This window comes from Neoarius graeffei, chromosome 19 (genome assembly GCF_027579695.1).
Source record: "Neoarius graeffei isolate fNeoGra1 chromosome 19, fNeoGra1.pri, whole genome shotgun sequence".
Lineage (NCBI taxonomy): Eukaryota > Metazoa > Chordata > Actinopteri > Siluriformes > Ariidae > Neoarius > Neoarius graeffei.
Genome location: NC_083587.1, coordinates 61,860,201 through 61,880,440, shown reverse-complemented (window position 1 = coordinate 61,880,440; position 20,240 = coordinate 61,860,201). Strand labels below are relative to the sequence as shown.

Sequence of the window (20,240 nt, the reverse complement as noted above, 5' to 3'; positions counted from 1 at the left end):
AGTTTTTCCTACTCTCTGAATTCTGATTCAGAAGTAAAATATGGTTACTTACAATGATGTTACCTTTTTCTTTAGCAGAAACAAAATCTTGGTCTTGCCCTTTGTGTATAACCACAATTAATCTACAATACCAGTAAAAAGTTTGTACATCCCTACTCTACTCATTCACAGGTTTTTCTGTATTTTGATTATGTTCTACATTGTGGAACAATACTGAAGAGGCCAAAATTATGAAATAACACCTGGAACATATATGGAATTATGCGGGAGGCAAAAAAGTGTTTAAAAAAAACAAAATGTTTCATATTTTAGATTTTTCAAAGTATCTATCCTTTACCTTGATGATGCTTTGCACACTATTGGTATTATCTTAACCAGGGTGTACCCCGCCTTTCACCCGTAGTCAGCTGGGATAGGCTCCAGCTTGCCTGCGACCCTGTAGAACAGGATAAAGCAGCTACAGATAATGAGATGAGATGAGATGAGATGAGATGAGATGAGATGAGCTTCATAAGAATGCTTTTCAATTAACAGCTGTGCCTCATCAAAAGTTAATTAGTGGACAAGTTTCTTGCCTCCTTAATGCGTCTGAGATCAAACAGTAAACAGTAAATAATAAAAACACAGTTAACAGCCCTATTCCACCCATAACTGGAGTAATCCATTTTCTGTCAAGAACCGCTCGACTAAGTAAAGAGAAACGACATCCATCATTACTTTAAGACGTGAAGTGACTTCATCTCATTATCTCTAGCCGCTTTATCCTGTTCTACAGGGTCGCAGGCAAGCTGGAGCCTATCCCAGCTGACTACGGGCGAAAGGCGGGGTATACCCTGGACAAGTCGCCAGGTCATCACAAGGCTGACACATAGACACAGACAACCATTCACACTCACATTCACACCTACGGCCAATTTAGAGTCACCAGTTAACCTAACCTGCATGTCTTTGGACTGTGGGGAAAACCGGAGCACCCGGAGGAAACCCACGCAGACACGGGGAGAACATGCAAACTCCACATAGAAAGGCCCTCGCCGGCCACGGGGCTCGAACCCAGAACCTTCTTGCTGTGAGGCAACAGCGCTAACCACTACACCACCGTGCCACCGTGAAGTGACTTAATTCATAAAAATAAGCAAAGACATTGAATCAGAAGGTACACCCAAACTTTTCACTGGTACTGTATTATATGCATATAACAGTACAAAGTAGCTAACAGTACTTTTTTTACCTCTCTCTCTCTCTCTCTCTCTCTCTGCAGCAGTCAGTGGTTGCCCATTAGGCCGGGAGTTCATCACTACCTTCATGCCTAATTTTAAGGGTAATGACGGCTCAGCCAGACCCAGGCTTACCATCACAGCCTACGAGGCCTCAGCTCTTGTTACAGTCGAAATCAAGGGGCTCAATTATAGAGAAACACTAAGTATAAACAGAGGTTCTACCAGCTACATCACCCTCCCAGCCAGAGCTGAGATTGGTCAAGCTGGAGTCTCAGCCAAAACAGTGCTGATTACCTCTAATACAGACATCTCAGTGGTGTCCTCTCACATCAAATCATATACTGGAGACAGCAGTGTGATCTTTCCCAATCACCAACTTGGCAAGAGCTATGTTGCCTTCACTCCAGAAGGGCCTTCCTTCAATAAAATTGTGGCTATCGTCAATGGCAAGGACGCCAACACAATTAATATTCTACCATATTCCAACCTCCAGCTTCAAAACAATGTACACTTGCAGCGAGGAATGATGAAGTCTATTAAATTAGGTCCTTATGAAGTTTATCTGCTTCAGAGTATGAAGACCTTAACAGGAACTAAGATTGAGTCTCAGTTCCCTGTAGCCGTCCTGGGAGGACACGAGTGCCTCATAATCACTGGTGCCTGCGAGCATGTCTATGAACAGCTGGTGCCAATAGAGTTGCTCTCTGATGAGTACTTAGTCCCTCCCATGCATGGCTTATATTATGGCCAGGATACAGTACATGTTATTGCAACTGAGGATAATACTGATGTGACAATTTTTCACGGCCCATTACCCCAGAAAAGGTCACTTTCTTCTGGAGAACTTCTTGATGCTTCAGTTACTTTGCCAACTGTAATCCGAAGCAATAAAAAGATAATGGTTATGTTTTCTAGTTCCAACTTCCCCAATGATGAGTTCTTGACTAACATAATTCCTGTATCACAAATGTCCAAAACATGGACTGTTTATGGACAAGATACGTATGACAATTATGCTGTTGTTGTCTCAGAGGAGGACCCCAGTCAATCTATTTTGGGTGTCTTGAAACTGAATCTTTTTCCTGCCAACATGAAATATAGATGGGCAATTAAACCAATGGGTAAAACAAAAGGCCCTTTAACCATAACCAGTGACAAACCACAAGCTGTCTACATTTATGGTGGGAAAAACAGGCATGGTTATGCCACAACAGGAGTGTGCAACGGTAGGTCATAATCTGTATAAGGACAATTTATATTCAAACAAATTAAATTACCTTTGAATGAAAAACACTCAAATTCTAAGCTTTGTCTTTCAGAGCCTTCTCCACCACCACCTCCGCCAAATCCCTGCGAGTCTGTTAAATGCCGTTGGAGACAGAGGTGCGAGAATGGTGTCTGTGTCAATGTTGACACATCAACATGTTGGGCTACCGGGGATCCACACTACAGAACTTTTGATGGGAAACAATACGATTTCCAGGGCACGTGCACCTACACCATGGCTACTACTGTAAAAACTGAGAAAGGCCTTGTCCCCTTCACAGTTTTGGCAAAGAATAATCGCAGGGGGAGTAATTTGGTGTCCTATGTGAGGACAGTATCACTAAATGTGTACAATCATAAAATAGTTGTCAGTAAGACAAGGGGTGTTGTTGAGGTAAGTTGAGCAAATATACAAATGTTAATTGGCTGTTAATTTTTTTTTGAGAAAACATTCATTTTGCTTCTGTACCCTTTTCAGGTGGATGGTGAAATCACTTACTTGCCTATACATCTTGCTGAAGGAAAGATACAAGTGGTGCAAAGTGGTTGGAATGCCCTCATAACGACAGACTTTGGCTTAGAGGTGAAATATGACTGGAACATGATGCTATACATAACAGTGCCCAGCACTTACTTTGGGTCACTTGGTGGACTTTGTGGAAACTACAATGGAGACTTGGGAGATGAGCTGTTAGACCCCAAGGGAAGGAAACTTGCCACTATCCTGATGTTTGCCAAGAGCTGGAAAGTTTCAGACAATGACTTGTTCTGCCATGATGACTGTCAGGGCAAGTGCCTCCTCTGCTCACCTGAGCTTAAAGAAACATATAGTGCAAACAATTACTGTGGTCTCATGGCAGAACAAAAAGGGCCATTTGCCAAGTGCCACAAGACTGTTGACCCAAGTGCATACTTAGACAATTGTGTGTACGACGTGTGCATCAACAAAGGCATTAGACGTTTACTCTGTGAAAACATGCAGAGCTATGCTGAGGCTTGTATGGCAGCTGGAGTGAAGATCAACGCCAACTGGAGGATTCTGTCTGAGTGTCGTAAGTGAAGACAGTTCAATTAATTGTGATATTAGATATCTTTAACATATTTGGAAATGCATGCATAGTTTATTAGCTCATCTGGCTGACAGGTGATGAGCTTATGCCATCATGTGTTGTCCATCATTTGCCCGGTATCATGCACATTTCACGAAAATCACTTCTCCTCTCTCAGTTCTTCACCGATATTTTTTTGGACAGGAAGATAGGTCTGCCTGGGGTGCATATATCCATCCATCCATCCATCCATCCATTATCCATAACCGATAGGATATGGATATCCTTTCTGAAGGAAACCCATGCAGACATGGGGAGACACATGCAAACTCCACACAGAAAGGCCCCCGTTAGCTACTAGGCTCGAACCCAGAACCTTCTTGTTGTGAGGCGACAGTGCTAACCACTACACCACCGTGCCACCCAGTGTATATAGCTTCTAACCCAATTTGTATAATTGCAATTAATAATGTTTATATGGAGTAATTAAGCCCTAATGAGCAGTTTCCACACAAATCGCTTCTTCTCCCTCAATTCTTCACCGATTTTGATTCTTTCTGTAATGAAGGTAGAGGTACCTAGGATGCATATAACTTCTACTGAGATTTGCTTCATTACAATTATTAATGAAGATATGGGCTAATTAAGCCTTAATGAGCAGTTCAACAAAAATTGTTTCTTCTCGGTCAATTCCTCGCCGTTTTGGATTCTTTCTGGCAAATAGGTCAGTATTCTTAGGGTGGATATCGCTTCTATATATAGCTTACAGTGTATATAGATTGCAACATTTATTGCGTAAGGTGGCCCACTTTAGATCGTTCTTTCTGGACTAGATAGGGCCAGAGTGAGCTACGCCGTCACTGACAACCTTGTTTGGTAATTGTTGTAATTTTGGATTTACATCACTGAATTAAATCTCCAAATCTAAATCTGGCAGATAATGTTTCCTGACTCTTAAAGGAAGTTAATTTAATCTTGTAAATGTTTCTTTTTCATACATTAACAGCATTGCAATGCCCAGTAAACAGCCACTATGAGCCTTGTGGAACAGCATGCCCTGCCTCCTGTGCAGATCAAGATGCACCAAGCAAATGTGAAAAGCCTTGTTTGGAGGGCTGCCAGTGCAATAAAGGTTTTGTCCTCAGTGGAGACCAGTGTGTGGCATTGGCGCAATGTGGCTGTACCTATAAAAACCGTTATTATATTCCTGGTGTGACATTCTGGGGTGACCAGACCTGCAATCAGAAATGCTCCTGCATATCAGGACAGGTCAAGTGTGTATCCACAAAGTGCAAGAAATCCGAAGAGTGTAAAGTCCAGAATGGTGTGAAGGGTTGCTATCCACTATCCTATGGGCATTGTGTGGGCAGTGGAGATCCACACTATTTAACCTTTGACAGGAGGCCCTTTGATTTCCAAGGTACTTGCACATATTACCTTTCTAAACTGGTCGACACATCTGACAAGGCACTGGTGCCCTTCGAAGTTCTTGTCAAGAATGAAAACAGAGGACTGAATAAGGCTGTTTCCTTCACCAAAACTGTGGAGATCAAAATTTTTGGCTACACTATTATCATGACTAAAGACTATTTTGGTAAAGTGTTGGTAAGTGTTGGTAATCCTGCCTTAGAGCTTTGACCTTGTACACATATAAATGGCTAATTATGTAGTAACTATTTGACAATTTTTTATTCGCGATGACAGTTAAAGTGCATGTACTTGTAGCTCTAATTTAACTGACTAATAGTGTACAGTGGAAAAAGTAATGCATAATAATCTTTCCATCTTTTTCATAGGTCAACAACCTCTTTGTAAATTTGCCATTTGAGACAGAGGATGGTCAGCTATCCATATTCCACAGTGGTTACTTTGGAGTTGTTCAAACAAATTTTGGCATGAAGGTCAAATTTAACTGGGGTAGTTATGTTGGCATCACTCTCCCCAGCACATACAGTAACCTGGTAGGAGGTCTCTGTGGTAATTGGAATGGAAACACAAATGACGACCTGGCCTTCCCAAACAAAGTCATTACAACAAACCCAACAGCATTTGGAAACAGCTGGAAAGCCAGAAATGATCCTGATTGCTCGGAAGAGTGCAAAGGCCAAAAGTGTCCCAAATGTGATGCTGCTGAAAGGAATAAGGATGTTTTCACAAAACCTTGTAGCCTGATTACAGACACAAATGGCCCATTTAAAGCATGCCATAGCCAAATCAATCCCACCAAGTTCTATGAAGACTGCGTGTATGATCTGTGTATGTACGGTGGTCATTCTACAGCCCTCTGCGGTGCACTTACAGCCTACACGGCTGCATGCCAGGAAGCACTCATCATCGTGGGGAAATGGAGAACTGATCATTTCTGTCGTAAGTTCTAATGAAGTATTATGAGAACATTTTACCTTAATTATGTATTCCAGTTCCCAGCCCTGTCCCTTGTTATTTAAATATGGCATTCATTTCAGGTCATCTTGATATCCATTACCCATTCTACTTGGAGGTGACTGTTTGTGTGTGTGTGTGTGTGTGTGTGTGTGTGTGTGTGTGTGTGTGTGTGTGTGTGTGAGATTAACTAGTCTCTGATACTCTCTTCACAGCTGCATCCTGCAAAGCGAATAGCCACTATGATGTGTGTGGTGCTGGATGTCCCCAGACCTGCAACGGCTTCACAGAGCCCACGGCTTGCCAGCGTGCACCCTGCACTGAAGGCTGTGTGTGTGATGATGGATTTGTCCTGAGCAACAGCGAGTGTGTGCCAATGGAGCGATGTGGATGTGCGTATGAAGGCCAGTACTATAACCTGGGCCAAGCCTTTTACCCCAAAGGCAAGTGCAGTGAGAGGTGTGTCTGTGAGGAGCAAGGAAAAGTCACATGCAAAAACGATTTCTCCTGCGGCCCTAATGAGCAATGTGAAATCCGTGACGGGGTTCAAGGCTGCTATCCTGATGGAAAAGGATCTTGCTCAATCTCTGGATCTGGGATCTACAACTCATATGATGGAAACCAGATCAGTGTGCAAGGGAACTGTTTGTACAGATTGGTGGAAACAGTCCAGACTGCAGATGTGAAGATAATACCTTTCAGTGTCACAGTGCAGGAAGTATCATCTGACATAGTGGTCACAAGAAGAATCAACATAAATTTATATGATTATATGATTGCCCTGATTCCTGGACATCCATGGGAAATAAGGGTAATTTGTTTAGCTGTATTTTTATCCATAAGGGGTGATATTATGAAGATGTCCAGATGCCAGCTACATAGATAATATTACGTGAAAATTGCATTACCTTGCATTAAATGATCTGTAAAGTAACAGAGTTGACAGATTGTGGGAACCTGTAATAAATATAATTAACTAATCTTAAATAGATACTTATCGAAAGTCAAACATACATTTGTAGATTTTTGATGAACTCAAACCATTCTCCATTAAGCTTGATGCAAAACAACAACAACCTTCAAGTGGGAAAAATCAAGGCTTCCAGGTGGTGTTGGTTAATATCAGAGAGTTCAAAACATCAACCCAACTCTCAAATATTCCAGATTCACACTGCAAAAAAAAAAACATCTTAGAAAGTGGAAACATCTTGAATATAGTCAAATTTCATTGTTAGCTCATGTGATGAGTTTATCCCATCATGTGTTGTCCATCGTCCGTCCATCGTTGTCATTCACATTTCACGAAAATCGCTTCTTCTCTCTCAATTCTTCATCGATTTTTATTCTCTTTGGCAGGAAGGTAGGTCTGCCTGGGTTGCACATAGCTTCTACCCAGATTTGCATAATTGCAATTATGGAGTAATTAAGCCCTAACGAGCAGTTTCCACCCAAATCACTTCTTCTCCCTCAATTCTTCACCGATTTTTATTCTTTCTATCATGAAGGTGGGGTACCTAGGGTGCATAGAACTTCTGCCTAGATTTGCCTCATTACAATTATTAATAAAGTTATGGACTATTTAAGCCTTAATGAGCAGTTCAACAAAAATCGCTTCTTCTCGGTCAATTCCTCGCCATTTTGGATTCTTTCTGGCAAATAGGTCGGCATTCCTAGGGTGGATATCGCTTTTATATATAGCTTGTATATAGCTCATACAGTATGTAGTTTATATAGCTAGCAACATTTATTGCACACTTTAGATCATTCTTTCTGGACTAGACGAGGCCGGAATGAGTTACGCCATCACTGACAGTCTCATTTAGTATGTTCTTTTATAAACTTGCAGTAAACAAAATGAAAGATTATTATCCCTATTTTGTTTTATTACGTTTGAGCTTGATATCTCATTCTATTGGCAGATTATTTTTGTTTCTTTCTACAATCCCAATTCCAAACAAAGTTAGGATGCTGTGTAAAATGTAAATCAACACAGAATGCAATGATTTGTAAATGGTTTTCAACCTATATTCAATTGAATACTATACAAAGACAATATATTTAATGTTCAAACTGATAAACTTTATTGTAGGGTTTTTTTTTTTCGTAAATATACACTCATTCTGAATTTGATGCCTGCTACACTTTCCAAAAAATGTTGGGACAATATTCAATCTTCAATATTCAATACTGAAATTAGTGAAAAAATGTCTATAGGTTTAATAATCTTATATTTGGTTTATTATAATCTTATACTAGGAAATAAAAGATAAATTTGACTATATTCAAGATACTTCCACTCACTAAAATGCCATTTTTGCAGTATACGTATGTGTCAGTTGACTCATCTGCCATTTAATTTGGGAAAAGAAGACTCTTGGTGTATTTTTGAGCTATAAATACAACTCCGCATTCTCCAAGATTAAAACACAGAGCTGACCAGATATGTATACTGATAGCAAAAGGCCTTTTTGGTGGGTTTGACAGTATAACTTCTGAATAATCAGTATCTCTGCATGCCAGGGCACTACCACCTGAACGTTATTTGTCTTTTTACGTGGTAAGAATGATAAGAATCCCCCTTGGAAATTGTCGCTGTATTTTTTTTGTTGGCAGGTGGATGATGTTAAAGCTTTTCTCCCAGTAACACTCGAAGAAGGACTGGTGAAGGTCTATCAGGGTGGTGCATTCATTATCTTGGAAACCTCTTTTGGACTGAAGGTGACCTATGACACCGTGTCAATGGCCACAGTTGAACTCCCTTCCACTTACAAAAATGCTGTTCAAGGTCTGTGTGGTAATTATAACGACAAGAAGGCAGATGATTTACTAACACCAGATAGTAAGCAGGCTTCCTCCGCTGAGAAATTTGTGGAAGCATGGCAGATAATTCAGGAAGGAGTGAACTGTCACACAGGGTGTCCACCAGGCTCGACATGCCCAGAGGGTGGAAAAGGAGGCCAAACAGATAAAAACAGTGACTGCAAGATCCTAACTTCGAAGAAAGGCCCATTCTCTAATTGTCATTCCAAAATTCCACCTTTACCATTCTATGATGCGTGTGTAAAGGATGTCATATCACAACCAAAGGACAAGACACTTGTTTGCAGACATCTCCAAAACTATGTGGTTCGCTGTCAGCAAGCTGGTATCTCCATCAGCAGCTGGAGGAATGCAAACTTCTGCCGTAAGTAGTTGTATGACACAGAGTAAGACCTTGCAGCTATTTTATTTTTATAGTGACATCACTGGGAGTTTGCCTGTGGCTTAGATAGTAATAGTTTTGCTTGTTAATGGTGGCGTGGTGGCACAATGGGTCACCCTACATATTATATTACATTACATTACATACATGGCATTTAGCAGATGCTCTTGTCCAGAGCGACATACAACATACCCAGAGCAGCCTGGGGAGCAGTTGGGGGTTAGGTGCCTTGCTTAAGGACACTTCAGCCATTCTTGCTGGTCCAGGGACTCAAACCAGCAACCACAAAGCTGCTTCTCTAACCATTAGGCTATGGCTTCCTGTCAGCATTGCTGCTTAACAGCTCCAGTGTCCACTTTTTGCTCCTGAGTTTGGGTGTTCTCCTCATGTCTCCTGAATATGCAGGTGGAAGGTGGACTGCTGACTCTAAACTGCCCCTAGGCATGAATGAGTGTGTAAATTTGTGTGTGCATGGTGCCCTGCGATTGGCACTGGTGTCCCAGCTAGGGTGTATTTATTCCCAGTTCATGCCCAGTGGAACACAGGAACTGGAATAGGCTCCTGATCTGCAGTGATCCTGACCAGTATAAATCGCTTACTGAAGATTCAAAAATTGATTCAAAAGAGCCACTGATTCAAAAATTGATTCTCTGAATGAAAGAGAAGCGAATCTTGGTCACGACTGAAAAGAAGATTCACTGATTCAAACGCTGATCCTCTGAACACAAGAGGAGCAAATCTCAGTCATTACTGAAAAGATTCATTGATGCCACCATTGACCATTGACCACTGACTCATTGATCTAGTGTTGTTAGTTCATATGGCCAACAGGCGATGAGCTTATGCCATCATGTGTTGTCTGTCATCCACATTTTATGAAAATTAGTTCTTCTCTCTCAGTCCTTCACTGATTTTGATTCTTTCTGGCATGAAGGTAGGGGTACCTAGGGTGCATATAACTTCTACCCAGATTTGATTTCTCACAGGGCCGGAGTGAGTTACACTGTCGTTGACGGTCTCATTAACCCCTTAGCTGCCACCCATAATTAATTGTAATGTGCCCGGCGTATAGGACAAAAATAGGTCAAAATTGGGATATTTTGATAATCTTTCTTTAACTTGTTCAGAACTTTATATTTTTAATATTTGTATAGAAAAATCACAAAAAACACTGCTGTAGAGTAAAAATAACTTTAGTAAGCAAAAACAACTTCAAAAACATCAAAAAAAAAAAAAAACAAGACAGCGGGTCTTGTCAATGAGAACTTGTCCATAAACATGAATTACTAGTACTTGAAAACACAATGTACGCCAAGGGTCCATGTATTCCAAGTAACTGGGTACCATTTTTATGATGGTCTTTGGTATGACCCAACCGTAAATATCGCAATCGAGAGGCGAACACGCTAACTACTAGGCCAACTCGCAGTAATGTGCCACTGTGAAGTAAAAGTAATGTGCCATGTAAGGTACATAAAAGGAAGTATTTGTGACGAGTAGCGTACATCATAAGGCACAGCGGTAAAAGATTTCATGGCGTACATGACTCGTCCAAGGGCATTGAAGGGGTTAATATTTAATCCAGTTACGTTAATGTTAAGATGAAATGCTTTTCATGGCATGTGCCTAACTTGCATGTAAATTCCCTCTCATTCAGTGAATCAGTATTCACTCATTGATTCTTTTTGATCAATAAAGAGATTCGCTCCTACTGAATTCGACAAATCAGTGTTGGAGTCAGTGAATCTTTGAAATCATGCATGATCAAAATTCAGTTGTCTCTTATTTAATATTTGAATCAGTATTCGAGACAGTGAATCCTTTCTGCCATGACTGAGAGTCACTTCTTTCTCATTCAAAGCACCAGTGTTTGAGTCACTGAAGCTTCTTGGTCATGACCGACATTCAATTCTATTGTGTTCAGCAAATCAGTGTCTGAGTCAGTGAATCTTCTTGGTCATGACCAAATGTTGCTTTTAATGAATACATTTTTCCTTTTCTTCTTTTTCCAGCAATGACCTGTCCTGAAAAAAGTCACTACGAGCTATGTGCGGACACTTGCACATCAACTTGTGCCAGCCTTACCGTGTCACCTAGTTGTTCAGAGTGTCTTGAAGGCTGCCAGTGTGATGAAGGCTTCGTCTTTGATGGAGGAGATTGTAAGCTTCTAGAAGATTGTGGTTGTTTGGTGGAAGGAAGATATTACAAGGTGAATTGCTTTTCAGTTTCTAATCGATTTGTTGGCTTACCTGGGAAATAAATCAGTCAAATATTTAAAATATATGTTCCTGCAGTCTGGGGAATCAGTAGTCCGAAGAAAGTGTAAAGAGACATGCACCTGTAAGGCTGGTCAATTCTCATGTCAGTCCACGGACTGTAAGGAAGAGGAGGTCTGTCGCAACCAGGACGGTGTTCCAGCATGTGTGTGGGGTAAGTCAGTGTAATCTCATTATTATGCAAAGACTGTCCCTGTGTCCAAAATAACTCACTCGTTCACTACTCCCTACTCACTATCTAGGGAATGAATATATAGAGGACTATATAGTGAGCTCATTGGTAAAATGAAAAAACACTTTTGGACACTACTCCGCCGTGCCATTATTTACATCATTACTGTCGCACAATTAAAAGGTGCCAGATCAGGCGGCTGGTGGGTTTTCATTCAAAATAATAAATACATGCGTGTGCTTTTGTGATAAATCCATATTATACTGAGCGTATTTCCCACATTAATCAATACAAAGTACTTTGTGTCTGCTGCATCTTTCAGTTCTTTTGAATCAAGGCTGAATACTTTCTTTCTTCCTTGCCGCTGCGTTTTATTAATTCAAATTTGAGGCTTTAGATCAATTCTTCGCTCTGCACTCTAACTTTTATTCTTGTATTTTATCTGTCTTATTCTATTTTAGCTTTTTCTGTTCTCTTACTATTTTAATTGCACTTGAATGTCCATTCATAATGTGTTTCTTCCGCTGTCCGTTCACCCCAACACACCTTTTTTTTCAGTGTGACCGCAATGCATGATGGGATATATCGCTTGGCTAGTGACCATTGGTTGTCCACTACTTTTCACGGTGCACTGTGGGATACTTTGAGTGCACTATATAGGGTGTAATAATTCTCACTATACATTCGGACAGCACTACAAAATGGTGAACTCACTATATAGTCCAGTATATAGTGAGTAGTGAGTGATTTTGGACACAGTCTGTATACAGAGGTGCTTGAAAGTTTGTGAACCCTTTAGAATTTTCTATATTTCTGCATAAATATGACCTAAAACATCATCAGATTTTCACACAAGTCCTAAAAGTAGATAAAGAGAACCCAGTTAAACAAATGAGACAGAAATATTATACTTGGTCATTTATTTATTGAGGAAAATGATCCAATATTACATATCTGTGAGTGGCAAAAGTATGTGAACCTTTCAAAATAATTAGTTTTTCTTTTGTTTCAGGAACGTAATATATTTATGTGAACCTTTGCTTTCAGTATCTGGTGTGACCCCCTTGTGCAGCAATAACTGCAACTAAACGTTTGCGGTAACTGTTGATCAGTCCTGCACACCGGCTTGGAGGAATTTTAGCCCGTTCCTCCGTACAGAACAGCTTCAACTCTGGGATGTTGCTGGGTTTCCTCACATGAATGGCTCGCTTCAGGTCCTTCCACAACATTTCCATTGGATTAAGGTCAGGACTTTGACTTGGCCATTCCAAAACATTAACTTTATTCTTCTTTAACCATTCTTTGGTGGAACGACTTGTGTGCTTAGGGTTGTTGTCTTGCTGCATGACCCACCTTCTCTTGAGATTCAGTTAATGGACTACACTCCCTAACATTTTCCTTTAGAATTCGCTGGTATAATTCAGAATTCATTGTTCCATCAATGATGGCAAGCCATCCTGGCCCAGATTCAGCAAAACAGGCCCAAACCATGATACTACCACCACCATGTTTCACAGATGGGATAAGGTTCTTATGGTGGAATGCAGTGTTTTCCTTTCTCCAAACATAACGCTTCTCATTTAAACCAAAAAGTTCTATTTTGGGCTCATCCATCCACAAAACATTTTTCCAATAGCCTTCTGGCTTGTCCACATGATGTTTAGCAAACTGCAGATGAGCAGCAATGTTCTTTTTGGAGAACAGTGGCTTTCTCCTTGCAACCCTGCCATGCACACCATTGTTGTTCAGTGTTCTCCTGATGGTGGACTCATGAACATTAACATTAGCCAATGTGAGAGAGGCCTTCAGTTGCTTAGAAGTTACCCTGGGGTCCTTTGTGACTTCGCTGACTATTACACGCATTGCTCTTGGAGTGATCTTTGTTGGTCGACCACTCCTGGGGAGGGTAACAATGGTCTTGAATTTCCTCCATTTGTACACAATCTGTCTGACTGTGAATCAGTGGAGTCCAAACTCTTTAGAGATGGTTTTGGAACCTTTTCCAGCCTGATGAGCATCAACAACGCTTTTTCTGAGGTCCTCAGAAATCTCCTTTATTCGTGCCATGATACACTTCCACAAACATGTGTTGTGAAGATCAGGCTTTGATAGATCCCTGTTCTTTAAATAAAACAGGGTGCCCACTCACACCTGATTGTCATCCCATTGATTGAAAACACCTGACTCTAATTTCACCTTCAAATTAACTGTTAATCCTAGAGGTTCACATACTTTTGCCACTCACAGATATGTAATATTGGATTATTTTCCTCAATAAATAAATGACCAAGTATAATATTTTTGTCTCATTTGTTTAACTGGGTTCTCTTTATCCACTTTTAGGACTTGTGTGAAAATCTGATGTTGTTTTAGGTCATGTTTATGTAGAAATATAGAAAATTCTAAAGGGTTCACAAACGTTCAATCACCACTGTGTCAAAGATGTGATTTAAAATAACAACATTGCCTTAATGTATTCAAGATCCCTGCATCAAGACAACATGTCGTCAGAAAGAAAACTGTGTGAAGAAGAACAAGAAGGCAGTGTGTGTGCCCACCTCAAAGGCCTCATGCCTAGTTACTGGAGGTCCTAATTATCAAACTTTCGATGGAAACAAATTTACTTTTAAGGGTACCTGTTCTTACGTGATGGTTAAGACGGCAGGTGCAGACAAAACCCTCACAGAGTTCACCATCATTAACAAGAACAAAATCGACCACACTGGATTGGGTGCTTACATAAACACAGTCACCATAAAGTTCCACCAGCATGAAATCACCATTGTTCAGCATGACTACAACAAAGTGATAGTGAGTAAAACCCATCATTTTTTCTTATACATGATTATTATTATTTTTATTATTATACATGTATATTATTAACATATGGGATCAGTCATAATAATAATAATAATAATAATAATAATAATAATAATAATAAGTGTACATATAGAAACTTTCACATCCTTACAATGCGGCTGAAAGTACTGTACTTTACAGTGTAAAGTCAAGACAAAAATAAATCATGGTACACAAAAATCAAATCGTAAAATAGGTAAAAATAATAGTCATGCTATAAATAAAGCAGTGACAGAAAGAAGGAAAAGTCACCATTTAAATATAAGAAAATATAATAAAAGTGTGTCAAAATAGAATATAGAAGAAAATTAATGTAAAAACAATATAAAAGTCAGACATTTCATAAAAAATTGTTAAGAGGTAAAGTGAAAATATTTTTAGCTGTTCAAAACAAAAATCACTTCACCTCTTTTTAAGTTGAATACATGGAAGACTGGTACTAGATGATTGTAAAAACAATTTGGTGTGTACCCTGGTGAAAAATAAATATGCTAAGTATATTTAACAGTTATTCCACGAAATCGTGTTGTACATGAGTTGATAGCCAATGAGGCGCGTAGCACCGAGTTGTCTATAAGCCGTGTACGATGAGCTTAAGTGGAATAACTATTTTATTCTATCCACATTCACTCGATTTTGAGAAACAGAGCATTTTTATTTTTATTTTTTGCAAATTTGATAAATAAAAACTTTCTACAAAACATCTGACAAAATCATTTCTGCTTCGAATGTAAACAAACCGGTGAAATGACGTGGAACAGGAGCTGTTGGTCGGGGTGGGGGACTATATTCTTTTAGCTATTTCTGTTTCTTTTAAATTCTTGATAACAATTTTGGGGGTTTTGTTTTCGAGTAAAGTTTTTATTTCATCCTCGGTTGATTCAGCAACACACTCCGCCATTTTGTTTTTCTCTTCTCATGGTATATGAGCTGATATCCTAGTAGTAGAGTAGCCAATCAGAGCACACAATTGCTCATATCCAGTGAATTTGGATAGAATAATAAAAACTTACTGAGAGAGTCCTACTAATATACAAGAAATATGCCATTAATATTTTTATTGCAGTAATAGTATGCTCAGTTATACTTTTGGCTTACTCCAATTAATAAAAATGTGCATTTTGTAGTGAATTACCATTATACTTTGTTGTTACTTTACTGTACTACTTTGTACATTACATACTCTTACACACTAAAAAATGTATTAGCAGTATACTAAAGGCTGAATTATTTATGGGGTTATTTCCCAATGCGGACTGCATGTGTTTTCAAGGCCATGAAAATAAACGACATAACACCATCACTAATGAAGAGAAAAAATATATATATTTTATTCACATAGTTCAGTATTAGAAAAACAAAACAAGAACATGTGTCTTTTTAAAACGAAGTACAAATAAGTTTTATATTCTGTTGATTTTGGAGGCCACTACAACCACAAAATATAAAGGCAAAAATAAAATTGTCTTTCATCTTTAAAAAATTTAGACAATTTTAGTTTCGCCCTTATATTTTGTGCTTGTAGTGGCCTCCAAAATCAACAGAATATAAAAGTTATTTGTACTTAGTTTAAAAGAAAATTATCTCAAAAAAGATTAAATAAAATTGTATCATAAATACAATAAAATTAAATTATAATTAATTGTATAAAATTATTATTATTATTATTATTATTATTATATAAATAACATAAAAAATAAAATTAAAAAATAACTTTATCGAAAGAAAAAACCCTGCCTCCTTTTATCTGGGTAACACACTACTCGTAGTAAACTCATCTCATCTCATTATCTCTAGCCGCTTTATCCTTCTACAGGGTCGCAGGCAAGCTGGAGCCTATCCCAGCTGACTACGGGCGAAAGGCGGGGTACACCCTGGACAAGTCGCCAGGTCATCACAGGGCTGACACATAGACACAGACAACCATTCACACTCACATTCACACCTACGGTCAATTTAGAGTCACCAGTTAACCTAACCTGCATGTCTTTGGACTGTGGGGGAAACCGGAGCACCCGGAGGAAACCCACGCGGACATGGGGAGAACATGCAAACTCCACACAGAAAGGCCCTCGCCGGCCCCGGGGCTCGAACCCAGGACCTTCTTGCTGTGAGGCGACAGCGCTAACCACTACACCACCGTGCCGCCCCTCGTAGTAAACTTATTATTATTATTATTATTATTATTGAATAAAATAACATTTAAATTATCTAAAGAAAAATCCCTCCCTTTTTTAACTGGCTAACACACTACTCGTTTATCAGGTATTCAGATATACTGTGTGTATGGATGAAAGTGCTGTGGCATGAAGAGATTAAATAAATCATGTGTAATATGTTTTAATATTCAGTTCTAGTATACCATATCTACTAAAATGCACCAATCATGAATGCAATATGAATATCTAATAATGAAATTCCCTCCTTTGTGGTGCCTAGGTTGATGGGAAAAAATCAGCCTTGCCTGTGGATCTGGACTCTAAGAGTGTCACGATAATTCAATCAGGAAATAAGGGAATCCTGAAGACAGACTTTGGTTTGGAGGTCACATTTGACTGGGCCGCGTTCTTCAACGTGACCGTATCCAGTAGCTACTTTGATAACATCGTGGGCATGTGTGGAACCTACAGTGACAACCGTGAGGATGACTTTGTCACACCAGATGGTGTTGCTGTCAAAGACAACACAGAATGGGGGCAGTCATGGAGCGTTCCCAGTAATGACCCTGATTGCTGGTACTTTCTGTCATGCTCTGAAGAGGAGAAGCGCCGGTATAGTGGCCCGGAGTTCTGTGGCTTGCTAGAAGACGAAACCGGGCCTTTCGCTAACTGTAAGAGTACGATTCAATTAAACCAGCTAAAATACAGGTGTCTCCTTAATGTATGTCTCAATCACGGAAAGCATGCTGACTACTGCAAAGCCTTGACCTCTTATTCAAACATTTGCAAATGGGCAAATACGGCTGTGTCACCAAACTGGAGGAAGATGACTAACTGCTGTAAGTAACTATTTGTGCATGTAGTTAATATGCATACAAATTCACTTGGCTAAGATTTCAGCATGCATCTGAACACTCACTGGAGTCATGACAAATGATATGAATAACAACAAGTATGTTGAACGTGATCGCTCATGAATATTCATGATGTGATTGCTGTGTTACAGAGCTGGGCAAATAATCAAGAGGAGGACGTCGTGGACTTATGATGGTCATCTGTGATTAAAGAAAAGCAATCGGTGGCGTGAAGATATAACTACTGGGAATTTTTTTTATCTAATGTGATCAATCAATCAATCAATTAACGTTTTTCTTGATATTGCATGCTTGCAAGCTTTCAGAAAATAAATCTTACTGCATAACAATGTGAAGCGCTCCCCTCAGCAGTCATATTGATGAGAGCAGGGCTTTGGGGTTCTTTTAAGGTATTTACCAAATGTTTTTTAACCCTGATTAACTCAGTTTTAAATATTATCTTGGATTTCTTTTTAAATCACACACATGAAATGTTTAACCTTCCTATGAAATCACCTTTCTTCAGTTATAGTTTTAATAAAGATTTTTAACCAAATGTGTCTGTATATGTCTCTCTCAGAATGAAATCATTCCCTCTTTCCAGATAAAGTAACACAACACAGGGTTTTAGAAAAATACATCTCAATTATTTACTTAATAAAGAAGTGATTATTTCTAATGAAATAAAAATATGAATGTTCTTTTAACCCTTCAAAATAAAAAATCCCTCTTTTTAAGGAAAATACTGTAAAGGCTGTACCATATATAAATACATAAACAACAATATAAACACTTTTAACCCTCCAAATGATCAACTCAGAAAAGTTCAATTTACCAACTTCAAGGTCGCTTAAACAAACAATTTGTGGGCCAACACACACCTTAATGCACTGTCTACTAAAGCCAGCAACTAAAATTATTATAAAACTAAAATGTACAGTAGCGGGCCTGATGCGGTGCTCGTGTCCGTTGTGGCCCAAAACTTAATGGCCGCTTCACTCATCAGCGAGCAAAACAAAATGGCTGACACCTGAGTTAATGTTCCAGTCCCGTCCTTCCTCCCACAGTCACAGGTGCAGCTCAGCATCAGATCAGCATCTCACCACATACTCCGTCTGTTTCTCTGTTCCCCTCCCACATTGCCAGAAGAACTCACGAGTGAAGTCCTGGTTGCTCTAAGCTCTGTCTGGGTCTCCTCTATGTCTTCAGGTCGAAAGTAGCAGATAAACCCCTCAAACAGTTCAACTGATGGAGTCAAATTTTAACACTCTCAGGTCGCCAACCCCCACAGGGGACTTTTAGGACTGTTAGTAAACACACATCTAAAGCTCCACGAGTTTTTGCGCTAGAAACATTCAAGCAACACCACTAGAAACCTTGAATCTTCTAGTTTACATATATATATATATATATATATATATATATATATATATATATATATATATATACTAAGTAACTTTAAAAACGCACAATGGAATTCAACACGATATCACTTTAGATCCATGCATATATTTGAAATTTATGATATTGTATGTAATGCACACACATCTTGAAACATCGATAAAGGACATTTATTGTCAAACTCAAGAATTAATTCAAAATAAAAAAAATTCAAAGTGACAGTTGGTCCATGTTCGGACCGTCATGCTGGAGATTCTGGGTCTGTGTCGTCCAGGGGTCTCAGCAGCAGTGACTGAGGGGGTCAGGAATCTGTCACGGAGGTGAGCTAGCCTGATGTGCTGATCCTGAACTGGCGTCGTGACTCGAGGCTGACCAGGGCGTGGACGATCCTTGGTGCTCCCTGTCTGTCTGTAACGCTGACTCAAACGGGAAATGGTCGAATGATGAACACCGAAGTGCCGGGCGACCTCTGTCTGTGTATTTCCAGCACGCAACATCCCGATGGCCTGTTCACGTTGATTTTGGCTTAGGCATGGCATCTTCAATAATGACAATTTTCCCATCATTTCCCCCGGGTATTTATAGGCAAGATTGTGTGTGTACAGTGTATGCAAAATTTGTTTGAAAATTAAAGCCTGTCCATGTCATTGACTACCCGAGTCATATTGTACGTTATTGAGTACAACTCCCTTAAATTCTGATTTGAGCACAGATTTGGAACTTATTCAGGCGGAATGAAGTTATTTTTCCATTGTGATGTATTTCTTTTCTTCTTGAGATAAACTCAGCACGAATTCAGCAAGTTTTATCAATGTGCATTTTTAAAGTTACTTAGTGTATATATATATATATATATATATATATATATATATATATATATATATATATATATCTTTAAAACAAACTTTAGCACTTTCTAAAGAGAATAAAAACAAATCTTACGAATTTCAGTACTTCAGCCAGCAGCAGCCTCTTAACGACATACCCATCAGCTATTCACATGTTAAGCGCATGAAACATCAGTGTCGTCATTCGCTCATGGTGTAGCAAGGGGAGGTGAGAACACGCCCCATTTCACCGGTATAAACAGGTGCACATGTTCACTTGTTTCCATACCAACTGAGAAACTTTGAGGAATGGCCAATGCAAGGAAGATGTCTCACTAGCGGTTGTTGTCATGCTTTTTCAGTTAGCGTATAGGGAGAACTACATTACATTACATTTAGCAGACGCTTTTATAAAAAGCGACTTACAATTAGAAAAACAATCAAGCTACAGTAAAACATAGGAAATCAGAGTAAGAAGAAGAGAGTGCATGTTAGATGGTTAGTGGGTTGTTAGGATAGGAGGTGCTCTTTGAATAGAATAGAATAGAATAGAATAGAATAGAATAGAATAGA

The 20,240-nt window shown here is 39.3% G+C and overlaps 2 protein-coding genes across 2 annotated transcripts; both read left to right on the top strand.

Annotated features, from left to right (window-relative positions):
* Nucleotides 1–4,516: 4,516 nt before the first annotated feature.
* LOC132867639 (IgGFc-binding protein-like) lies at nucleotides 4,517–14,217 on the top strand. The gene is made up of 8 exons (XM_060900614.1): nucleotides 4,517–5,140; nucleotides 5,332–5,902; nucleotides 6,133–6,728; nucleotides 8,531–9,101; nucleotides 11,132–11,328; nucleotides 11,414–11,549; nucleotides 14,050–14,113; nucleotides 14,199–14,217. Exons 1-8 carry the CDS (start codon nucleotides 4,517–4,519, stop codon nucleotides 14,215–14,217), a joined length of 2,778 nt encoding a protein of 925 aa, XP_060756597.1.
* LOC132868003 (IgGFc-binding protein-like) lies at nucleotides 14,118–17,704 on the top strand. Its single transcript, XM_060900980.1, has 3 exons — nucleotides 14,118–14,378; nucleotides 16,866–17,424; nucleotides 17,592–17,704. Coding segments are annotated over exons 1-3 (723 nt in total). The 5' UTR covers nucleotides 14,118–14,216; the 3' UTR covers nucleotides 17,594–17,704.
* Nucleotides 17,705–20,240: the final 2,536 nt, after the last annotated feature.